Source organism: Metopolophium dirhodum, chromosome 5 (genome assembly GCF_019925205.1).
Source record: "Metopolophium dirhodum isolate CAU chromosome 5, ASM1992520v1, whole genome shotgun sequence".
Taxonomy (NCBI): Eukaryota; Metazoa; Arthropoda; class Insecta; order Hemiptera; family Aphididae; genus Metopolophium; species Metopolophium dirhodum.
In genome coordinates this window covers 5,586,385-5,612,406 of record NC_083564.1, presented here as the reverse complement: position 1 = coordinate 5,612,406, position 26,022 = coordinate 5,586,385, and the positions used below count along the sequence as shown (strand labels likewise).

General features: G+C 32.6%; 1 protein-coding gene across 5 annotated transcripts in view; it reads right to left on the bottom strand.

Annotated features, from left to right (window-relative positions):
• The window catches only part of LOC132944332 (potassium voltage-gated channel protein Shaker), a 205,207-nt gene that overhangs the window by 165,774 nt on the left and 13,411 nt on the right, over positions 1-26,022 (bottom strand). The window contains exon 1 of one of the 5 annotated variants that reach the window (XM_061013620.1): positions 5,352-6,039. The exons of the other annotated variants lie outside the window; for them this stretch is intronic. Coding sequence (XP_060869603.1) covers positions 5,352-5,395 — 44 coding nt within the window. The 5' untranslated portion in view covers positions 5,396-6,039. Of the gene's footprint in view, positions 1-5,351; positions 6,040-26,022 lie in introns of those variants that run through there. 5 annotated transcript variants of the gene reach the window in all.

The following is a 26,022-nucleotide window of genomic DNA, read 5'->3' as shown; positions in this document are numbered from 1 at the left end:
CTGTAACAGTGGCGTGGCTTAACTTCATTAGCTTACGAGGCACAATAATTTATATTAGTAATTATAAATACTTATATACAAATAGTTACTTATTTACGCAAATGGTAACTGAGAATGATTGGCTCAGTCTTACTGTCTTAGTGTGTACTTAATAAACTATTTACTATGTTTGAAATGCTCCTAGTCTCCAGGATACCCACCACCCTTAAAGCTGAGGCACGTGCCTCAAATAAAATCCTTCGCCACGCCACTGCTATATAATATATTATGAGTATTATATGACTATAATTATTGAGTTCAATAGTATGATACTATAATATAATAATATACACACTGGGGCACCATCGTTTCTAGTTTTGATTAGCCGTGCATATATTAGATATAGGTCATAGACAAGTCGTGCATCACCAAAACAAATCACATGATATATACGTTATTGGAGGTGAAGAAGTTAAGTCACAGAAGTCTGAATAGGACGTGTTCCGATCTATAACCAAACCGTTCTTTTGCGGTTTAGGCGTATAATAGCGCACGACGTATCACCGGTAAAGAACTCTTAACGTCGTATATTGATATTTATGATATACATAACATTACAGTTGTATCGTATGTTTTTCTCGTTTTCGAGGTACCTATTTTTAGGTCACTAATCGGTTGACTGCTAACATTTTAAACGTGATATAAATGAATAATAATATAATATATTTTAGTTGTTGACATTATAGTATAAGTTGTCAGGAGTTAGGTCTGGGGGTAGAAAAATAAGGTGTAACGAAAAAAATGCAACGTTTTTTTGGTGCACTTCCTGTACCGTAGCTCCTTTATAATAATGGTCTCGTGCAAAGTATGAATTTAGGAGTAGCAATTCATCTCCCTCCATCTCTTTCAATAAGTGTAGGAGTGAAGGTTCTATTTTATTTTATTGTATCTCTAAGTGTTGACATGAAGGGAAAATATATTGGTTGAATGAATATAATAATAATTGTTTGTTTTATGGTCTGCCATATAAGACATATTAAGACAATGCCAGGCGCCAGCGCACTATTTGTTTTCTCTGTGTGACCCATGTGAAACATGGAAAAATTTACTTTTAGCAGAACCAACCCTGCGTGTTATTGTTTTTAATATTTGAGTGAATTCACCTATTATTAAACTTTAAGTTAAGAACATAACCTGTGTACCTACGTTGGCCATTTTATGATATTTTAATTTTATGTAAGTTATAAGCGTGCAAATTATTACGGTTTAAAAATGCTTATAAACTGTATACAAATTAAAATATCGTGCAAACTCCAACGAAGAGACACATTTAATGTTCATAGCTTTGATTTTAGATGTATTCCCTCTAGTACTAAAAGTAACAAGACAGGGTTGGTTCTGCTGAACTTAATTTTGCTATGTTGAGCGTGGGTCAGAGAGAAAAAACAAACCCCTGATCGTTGATATCCTCTTAACGATGTTATTCCCAAAAGGGAAGACATAATAGAAAAGAGATTAAAAATAATAAACAATAGGGTAGTATATTAAAATTACATTTTAAATTATAAGATCATTTTTCATGATGTACCTATTGATGATTATTGTCCTTATATTTTTTTATGGTAAATGGACATTTACCCCTCATTTTTTTAAAGTTTATTATTGACTAATAATATTGAATTTAATAATATAATATTATTTATTATTTTATATGAAATTTTTTTTTTAATAAAATATAAAATATAAAATAGTCTTTATTTTCATATATAATATATTATAAATGTATATTTTTAATCAACTGAACTATACTTACTTGAAACAATAAAGATTTAAAAAAAATAAGTAGGTAGGTATAAAGTAAAGTATAATTAACAATTAATAAAAATGGTTAAAAATGCTGACATAAAATGGTACATTTTGTAAAAAAAACATTTGAATTCTGATTCTTTTGTTTTCTCATAAATTATATTTTTTAGCCTTTGTTCATATTTATTTTTTTTTTTTTTGTTTAAAGTTTAAACTGTACCTGTTTGAATATTTAACAATTTAATAATTGCTTGTGAATTTTATCCAAGCAAGTTCAGTTAATCAAAAATATACATCTATAATTTATGATATTTATGAAAACATTAGACAACAGTCATAAATAAATAATAATATTATATTATTAAATAGTAAAATTTAAAAAAAAAAATGGGGGGAAAATGTCCGCATCAAAAATATATCGGCGGGAAGATGTGCTACTACGCCGAAAACAGTCGGGAGGGAAATGTCCGCAATTCATTTTTGACATGCATTTATCGGCGTTCGAATAAGCTCTCGTCGTCGGTAATAAGTCGGTGATATAATAATAATAATAATAATACGTATATAGATAGTAAAGCACAGCAGTGTGACCGCGTGCCAAAAATTCTCATGCAACCGACGCCAATACAGTGGACCGTACACTGTATAGCGATAATAATATAATATAATATTATTATTATTATTATTATTGTGTCTGTGTTATTTGAGTGGTGAATGCCGCCGCAGCTGATCCCACAATGACGTGTTTTTGCGAACAACGATATTAATGTGGTGTGGGTGTGTGTGTGTGTGAGGGGGGGGGGGAGGGGCTATGAAGAAATAAATCGTCGCCAGCCGTGCCGATATAATATATTATGAGACAAGGCCTCAAACAGATTTTTACACCACGGCATGTATGTGTTTCGGTGATAAAGCGTCAGGCGACATAAAACGATTAATAAATAAACGGCCGCCGCGGACGAGATAACGCGTCTTCTGCCACTCCCGCGCACGTGATAGATTGTACGCATAATACGCTCGGGGCCACGTGGGCAGGTAAGGGCGGTAATGTGGTAACTGGTGTCGTACTATATTATGCTGATTAAAACTACGTTATTGCTTGTCTTATACTTATATTATTATGCGCATGATCGACTTCGGCCGTAAGACTGCTCAAGTCTCCCGAGTTGTCCGGAAACGTTTTTAACACTCGTGCGCATATAGTTAAATGATATTATAGGTGCAGTGAAACGTCTAAACATCTGGCACTCTCGGTCGCTGAAATATTGTCCGCTATTTAGGGGTGCATGTCCGTTTCGGGGAGGTTTTACTGTGCACCCACTACCCATTATGTATATTATACCGCAATATAATGTATTCCTACTGATATAGTGATATAGTTTAATAATATTGTAGTCGTTGGCCAAATGTCGCTCACTTATAATATCCGTTTAAATAACAATATGTCACGATTCATCACGACGGTGAGGTTTTCAGTTTCAAAGGTCCGCCGACACCGAGCCGCCAAATAGTCGTTAAACATATTTTACAAAAACTAAACGATATCACTCTCTGAGTACGCTTGATAAGTATTAAAAACGACGACTGTCGATGCGGTATTATTACACGAGAATAAAAAGTTTAAAAAAATAAAAAAAACTGTTCCGCTTATTTTTAACTTGCTCGTCGCTGATATAATATTGTTGCTATCACACAAGAATATAATATCATTTCGCGACAGCGCCGTATGCCTGCAGAGCCCATCGTGTTATCACATCGTAAGTGTCTCCGTGTGGCGCACCATATTATTATTATACCTGCCCACTTGTCGAATTTCATCGCCACTATGTGTTTATTGTGATATACGGTGTAGTCTCGACGTGGCCTACACCGGCAACTGCCGAGGAATTCACCGCGATAAGAATCCGCGCGACAGGACACCGTACACCGATATTGAAATTCGGCCAAAACCGCCGTCGCCGACACGGATTATGATAATAATAATAATACGTCTTCCGCTGCACCGCTGTACAAGAACACCGGCGCGGCGTCGCGATATTTATATAATATTATTATTATTATTACACTGTATTATGATAATTATTGTATTATTATTATGTATTTAATAATCGTCAAACGGCCTCAATGTTAATATTATTCGAACGAAAAAAAAAAAAATCAAACAAACAAACAAACAAACAAAACCACACACGACTGCATGACGATTGTAATATCGTTATTATTAACTTGTTAATGAAAACGCGTTCGTGCAGGTTAATATTGCAATACGGTGACTGCGACACAATATAATATACGATATAATATAATAATATGATATAATAGTGTGCGGGTATTTTCGACTGTGGGGACAGTGGTCAGCCGATATAGATCATCGGCAAGGGGAGATCGAGATTCTTTCTGCAGGCAAACAAATTTATGCTAATCATGTTTTTCAGCTCGTCTTCACACCACACGAACTATTTATATAGTAATATTTATTGCTATTAAAAGAAATTTATATTTTTTGATTTTCCGAACAAACTATATAACAATAACAGTTCATAAACGTTATCATAATAGAGTTATTATCAAATCCATCAGCACTAATGGACAATGTCACAAGCGCAGTATATTCACACCACCTGCTGCGCATAGCTGAACTCGTCACTATATTATACGTTCGCGGCGTTAAAGAGGGTTCATCCCCTCCACGTCGTCATAACCCCAACCTTAGATAACTTATATGCATACCGACTGCCCCGTGTTGGTCATTATCCAGTTACAATGTACAATATATTACCGTCGAAAACGCAAATTAAAGGGCCTAGCTACTGCCGTCAGTTTCAGCTCAAAAGACCTCGAATTTCGACAAAATTAAAGTTGCTTTACGTTGTTCGATTTTCATTCTGAAAGTCAACATAAATGATATTTCCCATGAAACTATACTGTAATATTATACCTACTATAAATTATACTGATATTGACTAGGAAATAGCGTGAACGACCATTATTTAGCAATATTTCCAAGGCAATGACAATAATTCTGGCCTTTTTCAGTCAAAATCGATAAACGCATGACTGTTGAGTTTATACTTGTTGAATTAGAAACAACTAGCTTGGGCCGTAAAATTGATTTATCAGCTAATCCAGTACTAACAAATAACAATGACATTACTTTCTGAAATAATAAATCGACGATCGTACAAGCACTTTCATGACATATTACCTACATGTCCTATAATATAGTACCTAAATATACCTGAATAGTCGACCGATTTTTCTGGGGACCGTGTGACGTCGTTTTAAATTTCCAACCCAGTTTAAATATGGTCTGTCAAACAAAACAACTTTCAACATTGTCTACCAGTTATAATTTCCTAGTCGTAGTAACTCATACAGCCGTTGTAAGTGCATTAACAAAATATATATTATTATTATTATTATTATTATTATTATGAACACGCGGTCAGGTTTGTCTCGAGTCGGCGGAGTCACCTACGCACTATTATATCATCATCGTAATAATATAATTTAATATTATAAAATATCAGTATATTATGTTATGTCATCCGTATTATATTATATACCTTCTCGTTGCTGTGTACGTAGACGACAAGTACGAATATGACATGGCAATACGGTCAACGCATTATCGGGGCCCCGGCGTATTCCGGGCCGCCGCACACTTTGCGCACACGCGCCCCTACACCGTCGTTGGGCGCAAACGATCGTGAATTTTTTTTCGAATCTTCTCGCCCGCCCCTCTATTGCGGCGGCGGCGGTTTACCCCTACCGCGGTCGATGGGCGTAAATCGCGGTCCAGCGGGAACGACGACGACAATATTGTTATTGTCTTGACGCGGCTATAATAATGCGTTGGGTATTATTACCTATTAAATAAGGTCGTGGACATTAATAATGATTGGTATTATTGTTGTTATAACAAATGTGATACACCGGCGGTGAAAACGCGACGACGACGACGGCGGCGGCGGCGGCGGTGGCGGTGAAAAACGACGTCGACGGACGGTTACCGCTCGGCGGTCGTACTGGCGGCGGCACATGACATGATATTCGCGAAAAACGCCAGTGCGCGCGGCAGCCGATCGAGTCACGGATGAAGACCGTGGAGGAGAAGAAGGAAGAGAGGGAGCGAGTGAGAGGGAGAGTGAAAGAGAGAGAATGAGTGAGAGAGTGGAAGAAAAAAACAATATTTTCATATACACACACACACACACACGACGACGACTCGCGCGCGAGACCGCGTTTATAGCCCGCGCGGACCGCACAGATGCTGCGACAAACGCCGCGCGCGATCTCGTGCGTAGGCTCGCGTAAAAATGCGTTTTAAGCGTGCGCGTGTGTGCGTGCGTGAGTTTGTGTGTGCGTGTGTGTGTTCGCGCGTGTGTCGTTACAGCCGTGTGTCCGTGCGGCGGCGGCGGCGGCGGCAAGACCGACACCCGTTAAATTTAGCTTCGCGCGTCCGAGCCAAATTTCCGATCTTCTATACTTACGCGCGTGTAATATATTCTACATAATATTTCGTACGCGTATATATGTATATATATATATTATATATATATATATAAATATACGTGTGTACATAATAATATTATATACTCGTATCGCGCGATGAACATTTGGACGACCCTACCCCCCCTCCCCCCACCCCCAACCCTTGTTTGGTATTTCGAGATTGTATACCACTACGAGCGGACCGTGCACAGTGCAGTGACGATTTTGATTTTTTCGGATTTTTTTTTACTTCCCCGTAATTGATTTGAATCGGACCGCAGACGGAAAAAGAACCGCGGACACGTATAATATTATTATCATTAATATCACAACGACGTGTTGCTCGTTGGAATTCGCAAACGACCGTCATCTCCTCTTTGTTGTCCGACTGCGTGACACATGATTTTATAAAACTTTTACATTTCATCATGACGTATAATAGATATAAATTACGTGTAATTAAAGTGGACAGAGTCGGACAGTTTTTCAAGACTGATGGGAAGCAACAGTTATATTATACAAATATGATGTTCTTAGTTGCTTAAATCAACCAGACCTAACACATTTAACAAATAAAAAATGTTTATAACACGACTACTGTAAATTAAAGATGGCTACAATACACTACGTCAAACATATATAATTATGTTCGTATTAGTTATGTTCATATGGTATTGTTCATATTCAATAAATAAAATGTATTTCCCGTTTTTTTTTTCAATAAAAATGAAATAAATTTTAAAATAAGAAATAATGTATTTTCACGGGATCGCAAAGGACCTACCTATTTCGGTAATTCTATCGAATAATCGTATTATATTTTGAACCTATTTATATATTATTATAAAATATCTCTTATAGCATGTAAAAACACTTATCTCTAGGTGGACGGGCAAACTCACCCACGGTAATATGAGACGTGTTGTGCTAATGTGCTGAGAAACGCACATTTTTTGTGTGTCATCAGAGTACCTACCCCTTTTATGTTTTATTTTCAAGTCGAGCACTGCACATCATAACCGTATATACATAACACAAAATATATCATATCATAACAGTTTTCGAGACCGTTTGTATTTAGTGGTTTTTATATATTATATAAGACGTGTCAACTAAATAATATAACCGGTATAATATTGAATATTATAGCGTGCGTGCGTCGAGTTTATTATTATTATTTTTTTATGGTCGTATTTAGACGACGATAACACCACAGGACACCGCAGACGACACTGTAATATGTCGCCAGAGTGTTTGACCGCTTGTACAAATATTATTTGATTGCGCCGACGAGGACGTTAAACCGCGACATTTATTACAGCATTTTATCGCTGCCACCGTATATAATATACTTATTGTTTATGCGGCACGAGCTTAAAATAAAAACGAAAAAATAAATCCTCAACCTTGACCACTGCGTGCTAGTGTTTGCGCGAACACTTTCCGGCAAGTTTGATATTATTGAGGTCTGACCTCTGGAAAAACCATCGACGAAAGTTTCGGCTTCTCGGTCCGATATAGATCCCTCCCACGTGTTTTATTACAATATGACTTGTTATTGCATGTACCTTATAAACACGTAATTATATTAAAATATACTTATCGTATGATTGATGTGTTTCCAAAATGCTTCGTGATCCATTGCTAACCCCCCCCCCTCCCCCCATCAACACATGACGATAAAATAATTTCAATTTTGACAATACAAATTTATTTTACATATTTTTATTGTTATTATTTATTATTTTATTATTTCACATCATTACATAACTAATGTATACAAATAAACAATAGAAATAATTTGCATCCATAAGCAAGCTTGAGTTGGAGACAAAAAAGAGTTATGGTTTAATTAAACGCATGTACCTACAAAGAAAAAATTGTGAAGCCACTGCATAATAATAATAAACCATTAATACACGAGTACAATATAGATAATACATATTTGTAAGAATAATATTATTATGAATTACAGCGAATCCTCATTTATATTATATATGGTAGGCGTACAATTAAATATAAGTACACAAATTCATAAACAAATTAAGTTTCAAAAAATAAACATATTTTTAATGTTTAATAATATTTTATAAAATATAAGTTCATCAAGGCGTGCCATGATTCTTCGAACTCTTCAGTTCGTCGTTACGTGGTCTGCTCATGCACAATAAGGATAAATAAAAAGAAGTAGCTTTTGAACTATATTTTAAAATGTTCGTTACAAAAAACTATAAACTCACGTTTATATGTCTATATAAATAACTAAAAAGTGCCACCCGATGTGATAACCTCCGCTATAGTCGTCCGGCCGATTTCTCGGAAGAAAAATTGTTAACACGGAGTACGGAAATTTCGACATACTTAATATTTCTACGATACTGTTATATCAATAATAATAATAATAATAATAATAAAAAAAAAATAATAAAAAAATAAATTATAATTAAATAATTAAAAAATAAAAATAAAAAAATAGTCTATATACACTATACAGACAAATAGTTAGATACTATAATAGTCTGTTAGGTTAACCCGGTATCTGTTTACGTAGGGGGCACTTAAATTAAAAACATTTCTACGACGCTGATTTTTAATAATTAATGGAAAAATATATTATATTTTTTTTGTGAACCCCCCTCCTTAGTTCCGCCCTTGTGGTTAACTTGTATTATTATAATATTAAACGATTTGTATAGGTTATCAAAGCTAACTTAAACCTACCTAATTATTTTGATACTTTTTATATAATAATAATTCCGCGTTGTTTGGACCAAGAGTTCTTATAATATTTCTATTTCGATGACAAAAGTGTTCATAAAATCAATTAAATCATATCATGATGCACTGAAAGTATTCTCGTATTGCATAATAACAGCGAATAATTGAGTACCTAGGTACCTATTGGTTGTTGCTGATTAGTGATTATACACAATGACTCACACATCTGATACACCTCCTCTGCAGAATCTAAATCTCATCACTTTGTGCCAGTATAATGCTCTGATAAATCTATATTTTTTTCCATAACCACATGGTTTGTTGAAATATTATGATATCGCTATGAAATTAGGTATATATGATAGATCGTTTGGGCGTAGGACATTTCGCCCAAACATCCTTTCTTAGTTGAACATTTTAGGCTTTAGCATTTACAATTATTTAGAAACTTAGATGCTATAGTTACTACGATAAATTAGGCAACAGAACAATTTTCTTCTATATAAGACTATATTGCCGGGTTTCGTGAAAAATTGATTAATTTAATGGTCCAATAAAATGTTATGGCCCAATCATGGGCCACTAAATAATTTTTAAGGGACCATTAACACAATATTGTTTCAATAAATGTTTGGTTTTCGCGAAACCCGACATATGTATTAACAACAATTCACTCGTTTTTTAATCAATTTTATATCAAACGTTATATTATAAATTGTTATGATAATATAAAATTAAAATACAATTATTCTATGTAGAATTCAAACTTTTTAAAATGTCATAATTAGTCATAATTAAAATTCAATCCAAATGTATAGTTTTTACAACAATCTTGACCTTTTAAGCATTAAAGAATGTAATTTATTCACAGTTAATATTTGATTTATTTTACACAGCTTGTACGATTTTGGAAACAAAGTTTTATTTTAAATTCATAAATATTTCTTAACGAGTTCTTAACCTGTCTTTAATATACAGCCAAATTAAACAGAATATCAAATTAAATACATATTTTGGTGGAGATTAAAAACGTAGAATATATAATAAACTAGGTTAGGTAAAGCTACAAATAAATTCTTGATCTATGTTGAGTGTTGACACGTCATAAACTAGTAAATTGATATGTGTAATGTATTTTTTATATATGTATAAACTCTTTGGTCGAGGTTGTAAACAAATTTACATGATATAACAGCTGTCAAAACATAGCGATAAACTAAATATTTTATATAATAAAAAACTGAAATATTGAGTTCAAAAAAAAAAAAATAATATACTGTAATTTGTAGAAAACGTTAAAGAGTAATATTAAAACAAACGGTCATAATTGATTTTTAAGTCTTACGCATGAATAACAAAACATAGGTAGGTAATAAATATGGTATATTATTATACAAAAGGTTCCTATATTATGGCTATATTCGATACATAAAACATTCACGTACAATTTTTTTTTCTTAATAAAGAACAATTAAAATGAGTTTTGGTTGGTACTATAATAAAACAATAATATTAGAATGTTATTACTATTTAGCATCAACCACTAAGGTAATTAAATGAACACAAAAATAAATAGATGCCTAGGTAGTATAAAATAAATATCGGAGTTGCATGTGGTTTGTCTACAGTTAAATACAATAATGGAAATGTCTTAATTGAATTATACACATAGGTTGATTATAAAAATAATAGGACATTAATTAAAATTGGCCTCCTGTGGTCCTCCACTGTAGGGAACTTATAATTTTGTTTATAATTTCTGCGTACCGTATTTTTCGTTATCAATTTAACATGTTTTCACACATGAGTAAATAACAATCCCTGTGATTTTTACAATCTCAAAACTATTTATTTTTCTCATACGAGAACTTTTAAATTAAAACAATACCGTACTCGTACTATATCACACTACGTATATAGTGCGCATCAGGGATTATTATGTAGATAGTGCTTTTGAAACTAATAAGTATCCTTTGAAAAATTATAATACGTGTTTGACTCTTATTAGAAGCAAGTCGGTTGGTGCCTATAATATATACATATATATATATATATATTATGTTTTATCAAAGAGTAGGTATATATTATTATTTATTGTGTATATTATTATGCGCAAGCACCTAAAGTTGTCGGTGATAATATTATTAACTATGGAGTTTACCGAGTTTATATGCTAAATATCCCGACAAGCAAGGTGGTGGAGACCTTTTCAGAACCTAACCAAAACTAGATAAGAGCGAAAAACGTCACGGTCTACTGCCCTCTCGGCGCGCATATTATTATAATATATTGATAACCATCACTGGCATCATTTCTATTGTATGGACATGCTTGCGTGCGTGTGAGTGTGTAAGTGTGTGTGTGCCTTTTAATAAATGCTGACGTGTACTCTATTTCGGACGAGCCGGATGGTTTTATTCATTACCTTTGTTGTTGTCAGTAAACCTGGGCGACACCGTTGTTACACGCGAGGACATTTGTAACGTGAAAAATGTAAATTAAACTAAAAAAAAAAAAAAAAAAAAACGTCAGTGGTGGCGAAATACATCCCCCCGTTGGGATGTTTTATAGTTAAAGTTCACGAACGTAGAAGCAAAGGAATTCGGAACGATCCGAAATATGCCGTTGCAAAAGCGACTGGCCGTGTGGTGGGGGCGGTACAGGAAACGTGGGAATGTATAAAATGCAACGCGAAACTCCCAATAAACGTTTTGAGCTTTTGTTTCCTGTATACCGTAGTTATGCTGTATACTTGCGTACGCACCCACGTTCGCAGGGTATTTTCCCTGCGTATTTAATTAATATTTAAAAAGTAAACGCTTTTAACGGACCGTTATTGTGAAAAATTAAATACGCGCGCTCACTTCACAATAGGTAATAATATAATGTTTTCGGAAAGTGAACACTTGGACACGCGTTAACGCTCAACGAGCGGATATTATGAACTTGTGAAATGGTCTTTAAAGACGTGTAATATATTATGCTTTGCTCCCGAGAAGTTTAACTATACTCGTGGTGCATATTATATTTTGTGCGGAATAATAACCCATGAAACCCAATATTATATCACAAACGCCGTTTTGGCAAAAAACAAGAAAATAATTTGGGCATTCAATTATCTTAAAATTAATATTAATTAATACCGCAGTTTTCGAATGATGTAATAAATTTATTTTGACAAAAAAAAAATCGTATTTTTAACTTTGAACTGGATATCCTACGAATAAATTAACAGACTTTAATTATGTTATTTAAACTCAATAAGAATTTATTTTTGGCATGGACAGAGCGAATCTTTGGTTTGACGTCCGGTTCTTAAAATGGGTCATTATTATTTACGGAATGTCAAAAAAGAAAAAAACAAAACATTCAACTTTTATAATTAATGTACAACCTCTTCACGGTAGCACTCTCCTTGCAATCGAATAGTAGATAATATAACGTAAGTCTTGCGTTTTTCCAACAGTGTTGGTGTGTCTTACGATACCTAGATAAGAAGACGAGTGATAACTGCTTTCGGTAAATGTTGTAAAACGTTTATCATTCTGTGGGCGAAAACAAAATACACTGTCGTTTACAAATGAGAACTGATTAATATGTATTTCCACACTGCTGCATTCAATGGACGGCGAATCCCTCGTGGCAATCTGTCATGACCCGGTCATACGAGTATAGCCAGTAGGTACACAGTAACACCGGTGTATAAAAAACAATTAATATTAGTATAATATAGCATGGTTACATTTTTTGAAGTGAAAACTTCTCTTGGGAGGCTCTGCTCTCCGCTCGAATCATGTGGGCAAACGCTTGAAAATATCAGCGAAACTGAGTCAAATGTAACGCTTTCAATCCAATGCATCTATAGTACCTACATGCAGCCCATACTCTCTCTCTCTCTCTATATATATATATATATATATTATATATGCGTGTGCGCGCGCGTACGTCAGTGGCTCTTATATCACGATTTAACATAGTATGGTTGCCCATCGACTACGGTAAAATACTAAAGTGGCTTAAAAGGCGACTGACTTCACACCGCTCCATGATCCGCGAACCACCGTGATTTCCCGAAAAACAATTCAGAGCTATGATTGGCTGAATATATTGTGGTTACTCAGTGGTTAAACCGCACAAGTAAATACCGCGTAATTATATTGCGCAGATACCAGAAAGTAGAATCCAATCCTACTCAATTCAAATGTTTACAATTATATAGTTACTGGTTACGAAAATAATTATCAAATAAACATTTGAACTGATAAGTGATTGTTTCATTGTGATAACAAGAAACCAGTTATCAGTTACCAAAATGTTCACAACTTCACCACAAAAATTAAAAAAATGTATAATTTTGAGAAATCACTGAAAATTTTTTCCCGGAAATCACGGTTTACGAGAGCGGTGTGAAGTCGGCTTTACGAAACTATTTTGCTCACGTGCAGGGAGTTAGGGCTGCTATAATTGAAAAAAAGTGTGATTCACTGAACTGTTTTTGTTATCTCAAGTCCACGGGTAATTGTATTATCTTAAATCGTGTCCTATACATAATACATAATATACTATACCAGGGAATTGGCTGCAAGTTCTGTAAAAATGTATTGTTTGTTAAATGTAAGTTTTCACTTCTGTCTACCGTCCCAAGTCGGTAATTCTTAATTTTTTTTATAGTATACCGGTATCCTGATGCCTCCTCTCCCCCCCCCCCCCCTCAAACATATCTACTGCACGGGGTAAGTGCCCTTAAAATCCTCCGTCAAATCCAGCCCCGCTCTCTCCAGGGTCTACGTTCGTGTGATTTTAGCACTGCAATAAACACACACGTTTCAATCAGAGGATAACGAGTGTTTTTCTCTCCGTTTTTCAAGAAGCTTTTCGTGCGTGACGCGAGTAGCGTGTAACAAACGAGTAAAAAAGTGATCACGACGATTACGATAAATCAATAATATCCTTTTTTCGTTCACGCGTCTAAGTAGAAAGAAGCATTTTCACACTGCTGTTTACGCATTTGGAGGTCTATAATACTGTGTATTCGTAGTAGCGCGTGGCCTTTATTTTTATCGACTTGTGTAAAAAGACATACCCGCAGATATTATTTTTATTTTTTTTTTTTTTTTTTGAGAGGGTAATGGGCCACATTACACAAATTCGTCGGGAGGGGGGGGGGGACGTGAGTTCTAAAAGTACAATAAAATATGTAATTATATGCTAAGTCTTAAAATCACAAGCAAAGAACATAACCACGATTTTAGAGTTAAATAATTTTAAAAAATATAACGACTATTATACTAAACTTACAAAACTAAAACTATATCAACTGTAAGACATAGTAATTTTATAAAAACGACTGGTCGAAATGTACAATATAATACTGTGTTTAAAATGTTTGTATTTTGTCCTTTCCCGAAACCAAATTTAAATTTCGTTTTTAAGATCTCGAGACGACTAAAATGACCAAAATTTGTATTATTATAATTGCAGCCGATCTCCCGCAGTGACAATTCATTGTGATAATTTGCGACGGTAAAACAATAATAATATTATTATATAACATACGACCGCAGCAGAAGCTACAGTGGACCATAATATGTCAGCATAGACTAGACACGGAGTGTCATCTAGCATCATAATAATAGTGCGCACAGCGAAGCGACGTGAGTGTAATCCGAAACCATTTAACGTTTGTCGGGCACGCGAACGCGTTCCACAATATATAACATTACAATACATTATTATTATGATAACAACAGCCATATATTATTATGATGCGTAGGTAGGGTAGGTATATCGTTATGATTTAGATACAACCAGCATTACGTCGAGAGCCCCGCGCCGCCGCCGTAGTCCCGGCGATTATAAACCTATCTCGAGAAAACGGCGGCGGCGGCGGTTTTAATAACTTTAACATTTAATAGACGTAAGACGCGAGTCCGTCCCGTACCACGGCCCTTCGTAGGTCGGGTATATAAAATATTGTACGGGGTCAAAACGCGGTGCCGTATATAATATAAGCTCGTTTGTCACACGCTCTCAGACACTACGTTATTATAAAGCCGCTGTCACGTGGTAGCGGCGGCGTCGGCGGTAAAAGTATAACCCGATCGTTGTTCACTCCACCGATTAAATAAACCTTTTTAATGGGTGGTGGAAAAAAAAAACAAAACCCCGAGCTTTTTGTTTCCACCCCCGTGTACACATTGTACGAGTATATATATACGTATATATTATATAAGTGCGACGTGTAATGCTATGATACACAATAAATTTGTCACGTAAGCTATATTATATTATTATGCAATAACAATAATAATGTGTACAAGTATTGTAAGGGCCGGTCGGGTTGATGTATTGAGGTATAGGTGCACGCATCGTGTAATTTTATTTGAAACATTATCGGTGTGTACACGGCGAATAATGAAATGAACAATGTATAGTCGGCTGCAGTGCCGCAGTGTATTGTTTGAAAAACTACAAAAAAAGAGTTTCGATTATTATTTTTAATCGCACACTTTTTATGTTCGAGCACAACTCTTTCAGTAAAATGTAAAAATACTCACAGTTTCAAAAATTAATTAAAAATATTTCAAATTTTGGAATTAATTTTACAATGTTAAACTTTTAAAATACATATTACTATAGTACCTAATACCTATGTTACATCAGGCACACAAAAATAAGACGCATAAAAACACGATGTCGTAAGAAATGTATAGTCTGGATATTGTTATAAAAATTGGTAAAAAAAAATAAAAATAAACATAAAATCTTATACCTATCATAATATACATATATTTTGAATATTAAGATAAGCCATTATTTTAAATAGAGAAGAAAATTAAGGAACTTGGGCTATTGGCTGACCATTTTTACTTATATTTTAGGACCTGGTGTATTGTGAATGATACTAAATTAGTATTTAGTTTTTAATTTAATATTATAAATTATAATATAGGGTAAAGCCAAAGAAGCCAGATAGAATTGTTTTAACTGTACCTAGTAGAAAAGAATTCAAATCAACATAAATATGTCAATTATTAATGGCGTCTTAAATTATTATTATTATTATTATTAGTTAATTCCCAGCAGTTGCAATTGATCGGATGTAAATGTATTTATATATATGTATTTAAATAAACTTTTAAATGTTGAATTGTTGATCAAAAAAATAAAGTTTAATAATATAAATTATTAATCTATTCATACACTGCTTGTTAAGTTTCAGTTAAAAGGGTAGAAAGTTCTACCAGAATCCTTATTATGTTATTTTTTTTATTATATTTTGATTTTCTTCTTAAAATTTACTTGTGAATTCTTATTATATATTTTATTACATTTTTGTACTACATAAACAAACAATGATGAAAACAAAAAGGTCATGTTTATTAAGTTTAATTTTCAAAACGAGATTCTGTTATGTTATAATATTAGGTAAGTATGTAGTACGTGTTTAGAATATTTTACGCTTTAAAATAGTTTTCAATATCCTAAAGTTTTATGGGGGAAAAAAATAAACACATGACGAGTAATTCGACTTGAGCCGTCGCTTATGGCAACGGGATGGTGACGAAAGCTGCAACTTCCAAGTTGAGTATAGTTACAACTATAACAAGTCAGTCCGTGCAATAAAAATATAGAATGCGCTCAACATTATTTTGGTTGTTTGAATGCCATATCATATTATTATTATAATCTAACAGTTATTAATCGGACTGAACTCGAAAGTGTTATACACAATTCACGAGCTAAGATAAATAGTTTGTCGTTTTCGGTTTCGATTTAGCCTTTTAAATATAACACAATTTTTCAATCGTCTCGGCACGGAGAACTACATAATATATAACCCAGTGACTGAATTGGATTCGAATACACTTTTTGACAGTTGGCTATTTGTCAACGCGTTCCAATCTGTACGCCGACAAATGTGACGGGCCCGCGGTGCTTTACGTCATATTATTATTTCGTCTGACGCGACACAATAACGACGTCCGTCGCATAATATAATGTAGTACAATGGCGTCCGAAAAGCGCACAGGGAGAAAAATATAAATGTATACAAAAAACAGGAAATAAACTCGGTCGAACACCGACCTGCGATGAGGACAGCTCGTTTCGTTTTGCCTCGTTGTTTTTTTTTTTCGCATTTATTGATATTTTATCAGTGGCACGCGTGCACGGTGTTATATTATGATACCTATACAAGACGACTGTTGTAGTGGGTACAGCCACGATAATGAAGGACGTGCTTTTCACGGAGGACTCGCCGTGGCCGTCGTCGTTAGTATAATATTTCAAAAATAATATTACGGTCGTCGATATAGTATGACGATAATAATATGTAATATCGTGGTCGACATAATATTATTTTGTGCGATATATTATTATGACATCATTGTACGCACGTATAATATTTTAACATAGTTCGTCTTATAATCCGTCAATATGGGACATACCTTCGCCGTTGTTGCGCCGCTGAGGCTGCAGCAGTTATAGGTATATGTATTGGAACATTCGCATCGATCTTTCGTCCTCTGATCGAGATGCCGACGGACGTACTGATTTGGCTCGTACAACTACAACCACCATGATCGATGTTGTTGTTATTATTACTATTATTATTATTATTATTATTATCGTTCTAAAATAATCTGACCAAATTCGCAATGACCACGATGGTGCGCACGCGACGCATCGTGCGTGTAGTAACTAGTATGTGCCACCGTGTAACGGCGGCGTCAGGAGGCGAAAATAGAACGCATTGAGTTAATCTTGGAATCACCTCCTGTCTATTTCTAGGTTAAGTGGCGTATATATAAAAAAAAAAAAACAACGATATAGCTAAGGCGGCGGCGGTATAACAGTTGCTGAGACGTACGGGCGATGCCAAGCGGTCTTTTTGAATTCGTTATGATATTGTGTAATATATGTGTACAGGGTGATTCGCCAGGCATGTTCACCCCCCATTTAACGCATAATTTATTCGCCTTTTGATTTTCGAGCACGCGTTTTAGTCTCATTTTAAAATACTTAGATTTCTTACAACGTTGTTTTCTCACCCATTCCTCGAGGTTCTTATTTGAAAAAAGTTTGTATCGTCCGCACCGCACAATTCTTAAATGACATATTATAACGCATTTATTTTGTCTACATGTGTACCTACATAAAAATCACGAAAATCAGAATTTTAATAAAGCATTATTATTCATTAGCACTACCCTGTATAATGTATATATAATATTTCGCATAACGAAAGAGATGTATAGATGAACATATTTGTACGAGTATAATATACGACGATGAGAGAGAAGTATCGTATATGAAAGATACGAAATCTTCAGGTGTCTAGCTGTTGGTGTACGCCTACGGGTGGCCGCCACCGTTTGCTACATCGGCGATAACCTTTCAACAGATATGCTAATGGACGGTAAACGCCAAGAACCGACGGCGACGCGGTCGTTGCCAAAGTCTCTGATGGGACACGACTGTGCATATTATTATTATTATTATACATATTAATATAATATGATAATATGCTGTGCACTATCGCAGCAGCAGCAATAATAATTATTATTTTTATTTTAACGACGGTAATATTGTCCTCGTGATGAGTGTGTATTAGTTTTGAAATTGTATTTATATACGCTTGAAAGTTGTGTTTATAATAATATTAATATAATATTACGCGGCGGACCCGCGTTCAAATCACAATAGTCATAATATCATCGCGACGATATCGTCGATGGCTGGACTGCAGGAGAACAACGCGACGCTGTCTCGCATGTACCTATGAACAATAGAGTTGCATTGTCCTGCCCACCTATACCTATTTATTTGCTTTTAAGACATTATAATTTTTTCCGCCGATTAAATTTTTTTTGACGGTCGGGCACGTGTCTCCAGTAGTAGTTTAAGCGGGGACGGCAGCCGAGAGATTTTAGCGCATTGCGTCTGTACGCGCACGGCCGGCCAGCTGACACGGAATCGCCGAAAATCCCGGGCGGAACGCTCTTTTCGAGTCCACGCGCGCGCGAATCCCGCTCCAGTCGTCTCCGCCAACCCCCCCACCGACCCGCTGTCGTATTGATCACCCATTTTCACCCTAACCCATCCCACACCCACCAACCCCAAATTCTCCCATCTTGCACATAGGCACCTATAATGCCACTACCATCAAGCACGTATTACGTATACATAATACATTACGGTGTACTTAGGTATAATACTATTAATAATACAGGTAACCGTAGTATCTATACGAGATTGTAGTATAATATAATATATTATATATAGGTACGCGAAAAAAAACGTTTTATAATGGACACGGCGTGTTCGAGCCGCCGCCTTCGAGGCTCGCACCTGTCGAGCTTTTCCGGAATTTTGGCGGAAAAAAAAATTCGAAAAACTTCGACACACTAATCGGTACCGAAAATCTGTCTTGATGGTCTTTTCATACATTGCAGCGGTTCTAACGATTTTACGTGAGCGAGAGATCGAGTCATACAGTTAATAATTTTATTATCAACCGTTTTTCTGTTCGGGTACGTTGCCGATACGGGTACATAATATTTCGATAGCATATTATATTATCATATTTTCTAAAACTATATCATTTGTTTTGTTTACCTAGGTACCTGTGAAAAAAATATTTTATTAAAAGACACAACAACCATTATTTTTGGTGTAAATACAAAACGCGATTCGTACATTTAATGATGGTCTTTGTGTGAAAATACAGTGTATCTTGTTTTGTTCGTCGATATCTATAAATTAGTATATTATACAGAATATACTAACCTATATTGATAGGTACCTATCATTTGCTACATGGTGATGTCTGGTAGATATTATGATATTTCCGAATGGCGATACCTTCTTGATAATTGCTGCACTGGTCACTATAAGTATAAAGTCTATTCGAAATATTCGAAAATATAAATAAAACGATTTTTTTCTAATATTATAATCGACGGTTATTCTGTAATTATTGGTACACGTGTGAGTGTTTATTTCGAATTCGATCATATTTTCGTACTTTTCATAATGTTGTACTTACGGTACGGTTATTTTTATAAATTACTTCGTTAAAATATTTTTGTTTTTGTTTACAAAATCATATTTTTCTAAAAATATTAATATCATAATCGTTATTTATTAATATTATTTACATTAGCCATTTCAATTAAACTTCTGCTTTTAACTGTATTATTTACCGTTCAACATCAAGTGCCAAATGTATCTTTTTTTCATGGGCAATACTGTAAAAATATCATTCGTAGACACTAGACATCATACCTGAAAATAAATTATTTTGATGGGTTTGTGTGAATGTGTAAAAATACATGTCAAATTCGATGCTAATAAATATTTTTAATTATTTCTTTATACAATAAATAATAATATATATTATACTACGTCATAATTAATAACACGGCGTGTTATAAAGATAATCACTTTTTATATTAAATAATATATTGTAATATTATGTATAAATAAACAAAATAAATTACAGCTGTCTCGTTTGGAGAGAAGTTTAGCAAAGTTAAATAAACACATATAAATTTAATATATTAAATGTTCACATAGAATTTATTGTATTTTGAACTTTAATTTTTACAACCAAATCTATAAATTAATGTTCGGTGAATTGTAAAGTAGATTTAACGTAGAAAAAAAACCCACACATAAACGATATTAAGTAGGTAATTGATTTCACTTCGATAAAAGATAAGAATTCAAATAGCGTTCGTTTTCTTGGGCAGCATCCAAACTATACAATTTATCTTCGATATTTACAAAAACCATACAATGATATATTATCTAATAGGTAATTTATGAACATTAATGTAAAGTCAATAATCGACAACAATATATTAAAGTTACAAATCGATTGTTATTCTTGCTTAATAATGATTATTGGTTACAATAAACAAATAGTTAATGATTTCATTTTAATGTATCTTGGTGAGAAATTGTGATCAACCTAAGTACCTACCAAGTTAAGTACATTTGATACGATAAAAACGTAACTGCGTCGCATGGTCTGAAATGTAATTATTGTAATTATTCTCATTAAAAAGAAAGTTGATATTTATTAGTTATAATAATGTAGTCTTTAATAGACAATATTATAAACAATTACCTATATAGATGAATCGACGATAAATCAATAATACTATATGCCTAATGAGTAATGTTAGGTAGGTAACTAAATATTTAATTTTTTTTCATTATTTTTTTTTCAAAGCTTCATCAAAAACATGTTCTAACTTATTTTAATTAGATGATAATCTATACTTCAGATTTAACTATTATCTTATTTAAAATAGACGTTTCAACTTGTATACTTCTAGAATTAACTGACGGCCATTCATAAACATTTTATACCATACCTAGTTATACAATATACATAGATAGATATATAATAAAATATAAATTATTAGAATATACATATATTAATATATTCATAATTATAATTTTTAATACTTATAAGAAAGACGAAATTAATGATATTATTCAAAAATATTTTCTTATGTCAATTTTACCTGTAAAATAAAATATTATTCTATTAAATATAGGTACATTTAATAAACTATTTAATAAAAATTTTCATTAATGCAATTTTGAAATTAATTCTTAAATTGTCATAATAGACAAGTGTTAGTAAGGAAAAGCCAATTAATTATAAGGACATAGGGATGACTTATTGTTTCTATAAGTTTCTAATTTTGTTGGGTCTCAAGACTTGATACTATGTTTCTCGTGAACATTAAACCTATGTATTATTATGGTCATGTACAATAGTATAATATTTGTAACAACAATAGACGCTTAGATGTGTTCCATTGTAAGAGTAAAATACATTTAAAGCACGAAAATTAATGGTAGCATATATTGTATATTAACGTTAATGGTTTAGGATTAGGGTGAATTATTCTGTGGAAATAATTAATAATAATATATTAAAAAATTCTAATTTATCTATTTTAATAGGTATATATTCGTAATAGGTCTTGTGATATTTTAGGTATATTGAATGATGTTTTTTTCTGTGTCTGTCATTACGATATGGTGCGGAATATAAATATTCAACTTTGAAGGTTTTAATAATGCCGGTACTTCGGGGAGTCAAATGTAGACAATTTTAAGTAAGTACCTACCCATTATTAAAAACAACTGTGTAAAATAACAAAAAAACTGCGAAAAAACGTGAATATTTTATACAACACATTGATTTTTTTTTTTTGTGGTTCAACAAAAACATTGATATTTGATATTTGAATGAAATATTTATATTCGCTTTTTCCAAATAATATACATAATTTTAATATCAAAACATTTTGTTACTGTTTGAATCATTTATAGACATTTACAAATTTCAACTTTTTTTTTCGATTTACGCGATATCATATTTATTTTTTAGTTAAAACTTCGAAAAATATGATAAAAAAATTCTAAAATCAGAGTCACAATTTTTTTCAAGTGTTTGGAATTCAAATTTGGACGAGATTGATTTTGTTGTAACTAAAAGATATTAATTGTTGAAACATTCCAGTATTCAACTATAACTTAAGTTGATAATTGTATATGCACACTGCACAGTGTTATTTTACAAACATTAAAACTAGTTATAAGTTACTTATAGACGTTTTGAATTATTGAATTATTTTAGATTTATTTTTAAATTAATGTTGATACCAATTTTTTTACAGATAAAAACTTTAAAATATAAAATTGTAATGTATAAGGTTTCTTAAAAATTATTTTCATAGCCGTTTAAAAATAATCCATAAATAAATAAATAAAATAAAAAATAAAAAAAAAAATTTTAAAAACACACTTTTCCATAAAAACATTTAAAAAAAAATTTTAAAAATTGCACTAAAAAGACAAAAATAATTCTCTGTACTTAAAAATAATGAAAAATTTATTGATGAAAAATTTAAAAGTGTGTGGTGCTCATACACTTGACATATATTCCCAGTCACTATCTTATAAACAGGATTGAACAAAGAAGTGTATGTGAGACTTAGCTCGGCTTTTAATGTTTTGTATGATGCACCACACACTTTTAAATTTTTCATCAATAAATTTTTCATTATTTTTAAGTACAGAGAATTATTTTTGTCTTTTTAGTGCAATTTTTAAAATTTTTTTTTAAATGTTTTTATGGAAAAGTGTGTTTTTAAAATTTTTTTTTTTATTTTTTATTTTCTACTTTTTAGTTGAAAGTAAATATTTTTATTAAACGTTTAAGAAATATGTTTGTGAAACAAAAAGAATCAAACTACTGGTGATTATGATTTATTTATAAATAAATAAGTTTATGTGGTCGTTAATTACCGTTGTTACCATAGATATTATAATAATGGATAGGACACGCCTATACTTGCTTCGTAAGAGGTTGCGGTTTTTTTTGGGGAAGAGAGAAAGTTCAATATCTGCGAGAGATATTACGGCGACGTCGTGGGGACAATCCTTTTTTTTTTTTTTGGTCCATGTCCCAAAATGACAACGGATTATTGTATTGTCATCCAAGACCAAGGTCTATACCAATTTTCAGAATTTTTCATCTTCAAAAAGTGCCTCAAATCGAGCGCGCAAGATTTGATCACAGACAGACGTGAAACCAAACTTAAGAAAAGTGTTAAAAAAAATGTCTAAGTCGTTTGAAGTTCATTTTTTATCGAAATCACGAAAATCTGTAAATTATTTTAAAAATTAAAAACTTATGACATTTTTATTTCTATATCTAAGACTTGAAAACGTATTACAAGGTTCTTCGAAATTTCAATTTCATTTACACATTTTATTTCTATAGGCGTATGAAGTTCAAATGTTTACAAAATTATATATTTAATAAAAATAACAAATTTTTCTCGAACGATTTTAGTTATTTATTTGGAATTTAATACATATAGAAAGCTTTAAACTTTTTGTGATGAATACGTATATACTATCATTGTTATTAATTCAATTTTCAAAATATTTAGACTTATATTTTAAACTATTTTTACTACGAATCTATTCACATCGTTGTTTAAGTTACGTTGATAAATGATAATGACTAAGTGTAATCACATTTTTACATTTAGATTAAAACTGTTCAATAATGCTGTCAAAATAAAATATTTCCCTCAAATTTAGTTTTTATAATATATTTTATACAATAAGTTCGTTAGCATAATCTGTATACTTTTATATTTTTAATTTGAATTTATGTTTTTTTTATTACATGTAACACAATAATATTATAAAACTAATTTATGTCTTTGTCCCATGATGTAAAAAAATACTTAAACTCTGTATAAGTAATAAGTATTGTAGTGCAGTACATTTTATTATTTCAGGGATATCCCCTGAGACAGCTTAAAAGAAATTGGTGCCGTGATCTTCTATAAATGGCTAAAACATAAAATATTAAATTAAAATAAAAGGTATAGTGTCACTGTGTCGTATAGCGTCATCACTCGGTGCCCGGTGGCTTCTTTTATCAAGCGATTCACTGTTATATTTTATATATACTTATCATACTATTATGTTCTTATTATTGTGCCTTAAGGTACAGGTTATATATACCTTTAAAAGATATATTATATTTATTTATTATGATACAACCGTAAAATATGAAAATAGAAAATCATTATGAACTTTCTTGTCAGTTTTTTTTTTTGTATCTACCTTGAGTTTAATGTTTACACATCGTGTATTTTTGATCTTATAATTTATTATCATTATTTAGTCATTGTTGGGAGTTCATTTTATTATAATGACTACACGGAGACTGCGTCGCATTGTACTTGTTTATCCATTAATATTTACATGGACTATTATAATGCTGTTGTTTTGATTATGTTTTATTATATAGGTACCTACTTTATTAAAAAATAAAACAACAAATGATTTGCATTTAATTTTAATAACTCTATGAACTATGGACACTATATTGTTATGCTTTACGCTTAAAATATAATGACACACGACCACAACAAAATCATAACACCTTGTAGGTACACCATAATCATTAGCGAAACACTCACGTAAATCGTAAAATAATAGCTTGACATGATTAAATAGGTATACTATATCTACTGTATAGGTTCGTAATTAACAAAATATAATATTATTTTAATTTGTAAACAATTATTATGTATGACATTATATTAAAAAATATTTCCAGGTTTAATAAACCACGTTTTTAATATCCCTGATGAACGCGAATCGTTTTAGATTTAATTTGATTACTCCTAATTATTATTACACCCATTATATCCCCACGAGATACATAAATGCTTTTTGTTTATGCGGTTAAGGTTTCATTTATAAATACTACCCACTACCTACTAGCTGATTTCACATTCTCATTAATGCGGAATTATCACTACATGTAGCTATTAGAGCGTAATTAAATAGTTACTACCGGTAAGAGTGTGTACATTTTGTTATAACAATCAATATATACTTATTCGATTTCTACTTTTTCATCTTCCAAGATAGTGAAAATAAGGTAAATGATAGCTAATAATAGCTGAAAATTCGTAAGTTGACATGGACAATTATAATACATATTCTGGGGACGGAGTGGCCGAGCGGACTAAGGCGTCGGTTGCAACACGCAGCTACGCCGGTTCAAAACCTCGGCCACGAGCAGCATTTTTCTTCGGTCCAGAGAGAAGTGCTGCCATCCCCCTCCCGGGCATGGTAGATGTTTAAAACCTATAGTACCCTCCCACACAGTACAAACCACTCAATGATCTAAGTTGCCGCGGGTTAATTAATAGAAAAAAATAATAAATACATATTCTCGATAAAATTGATAGTCAGGAGATACCTAATCAGTTTTTAATTTCATATTATGTTACGTTCAAATGATCATGTAAGAAATGAGCACTGTAATATTATTTAAATAATACATTTTAATTTTGTTTGGTTCGCTATGAAATGAAAATGTGTGTACAACACTCTAAAAAGCAAATGCACTGTAAATGGAATTAGCGAAAACTGTTAAACATGAAGTAATTTAATTATAAA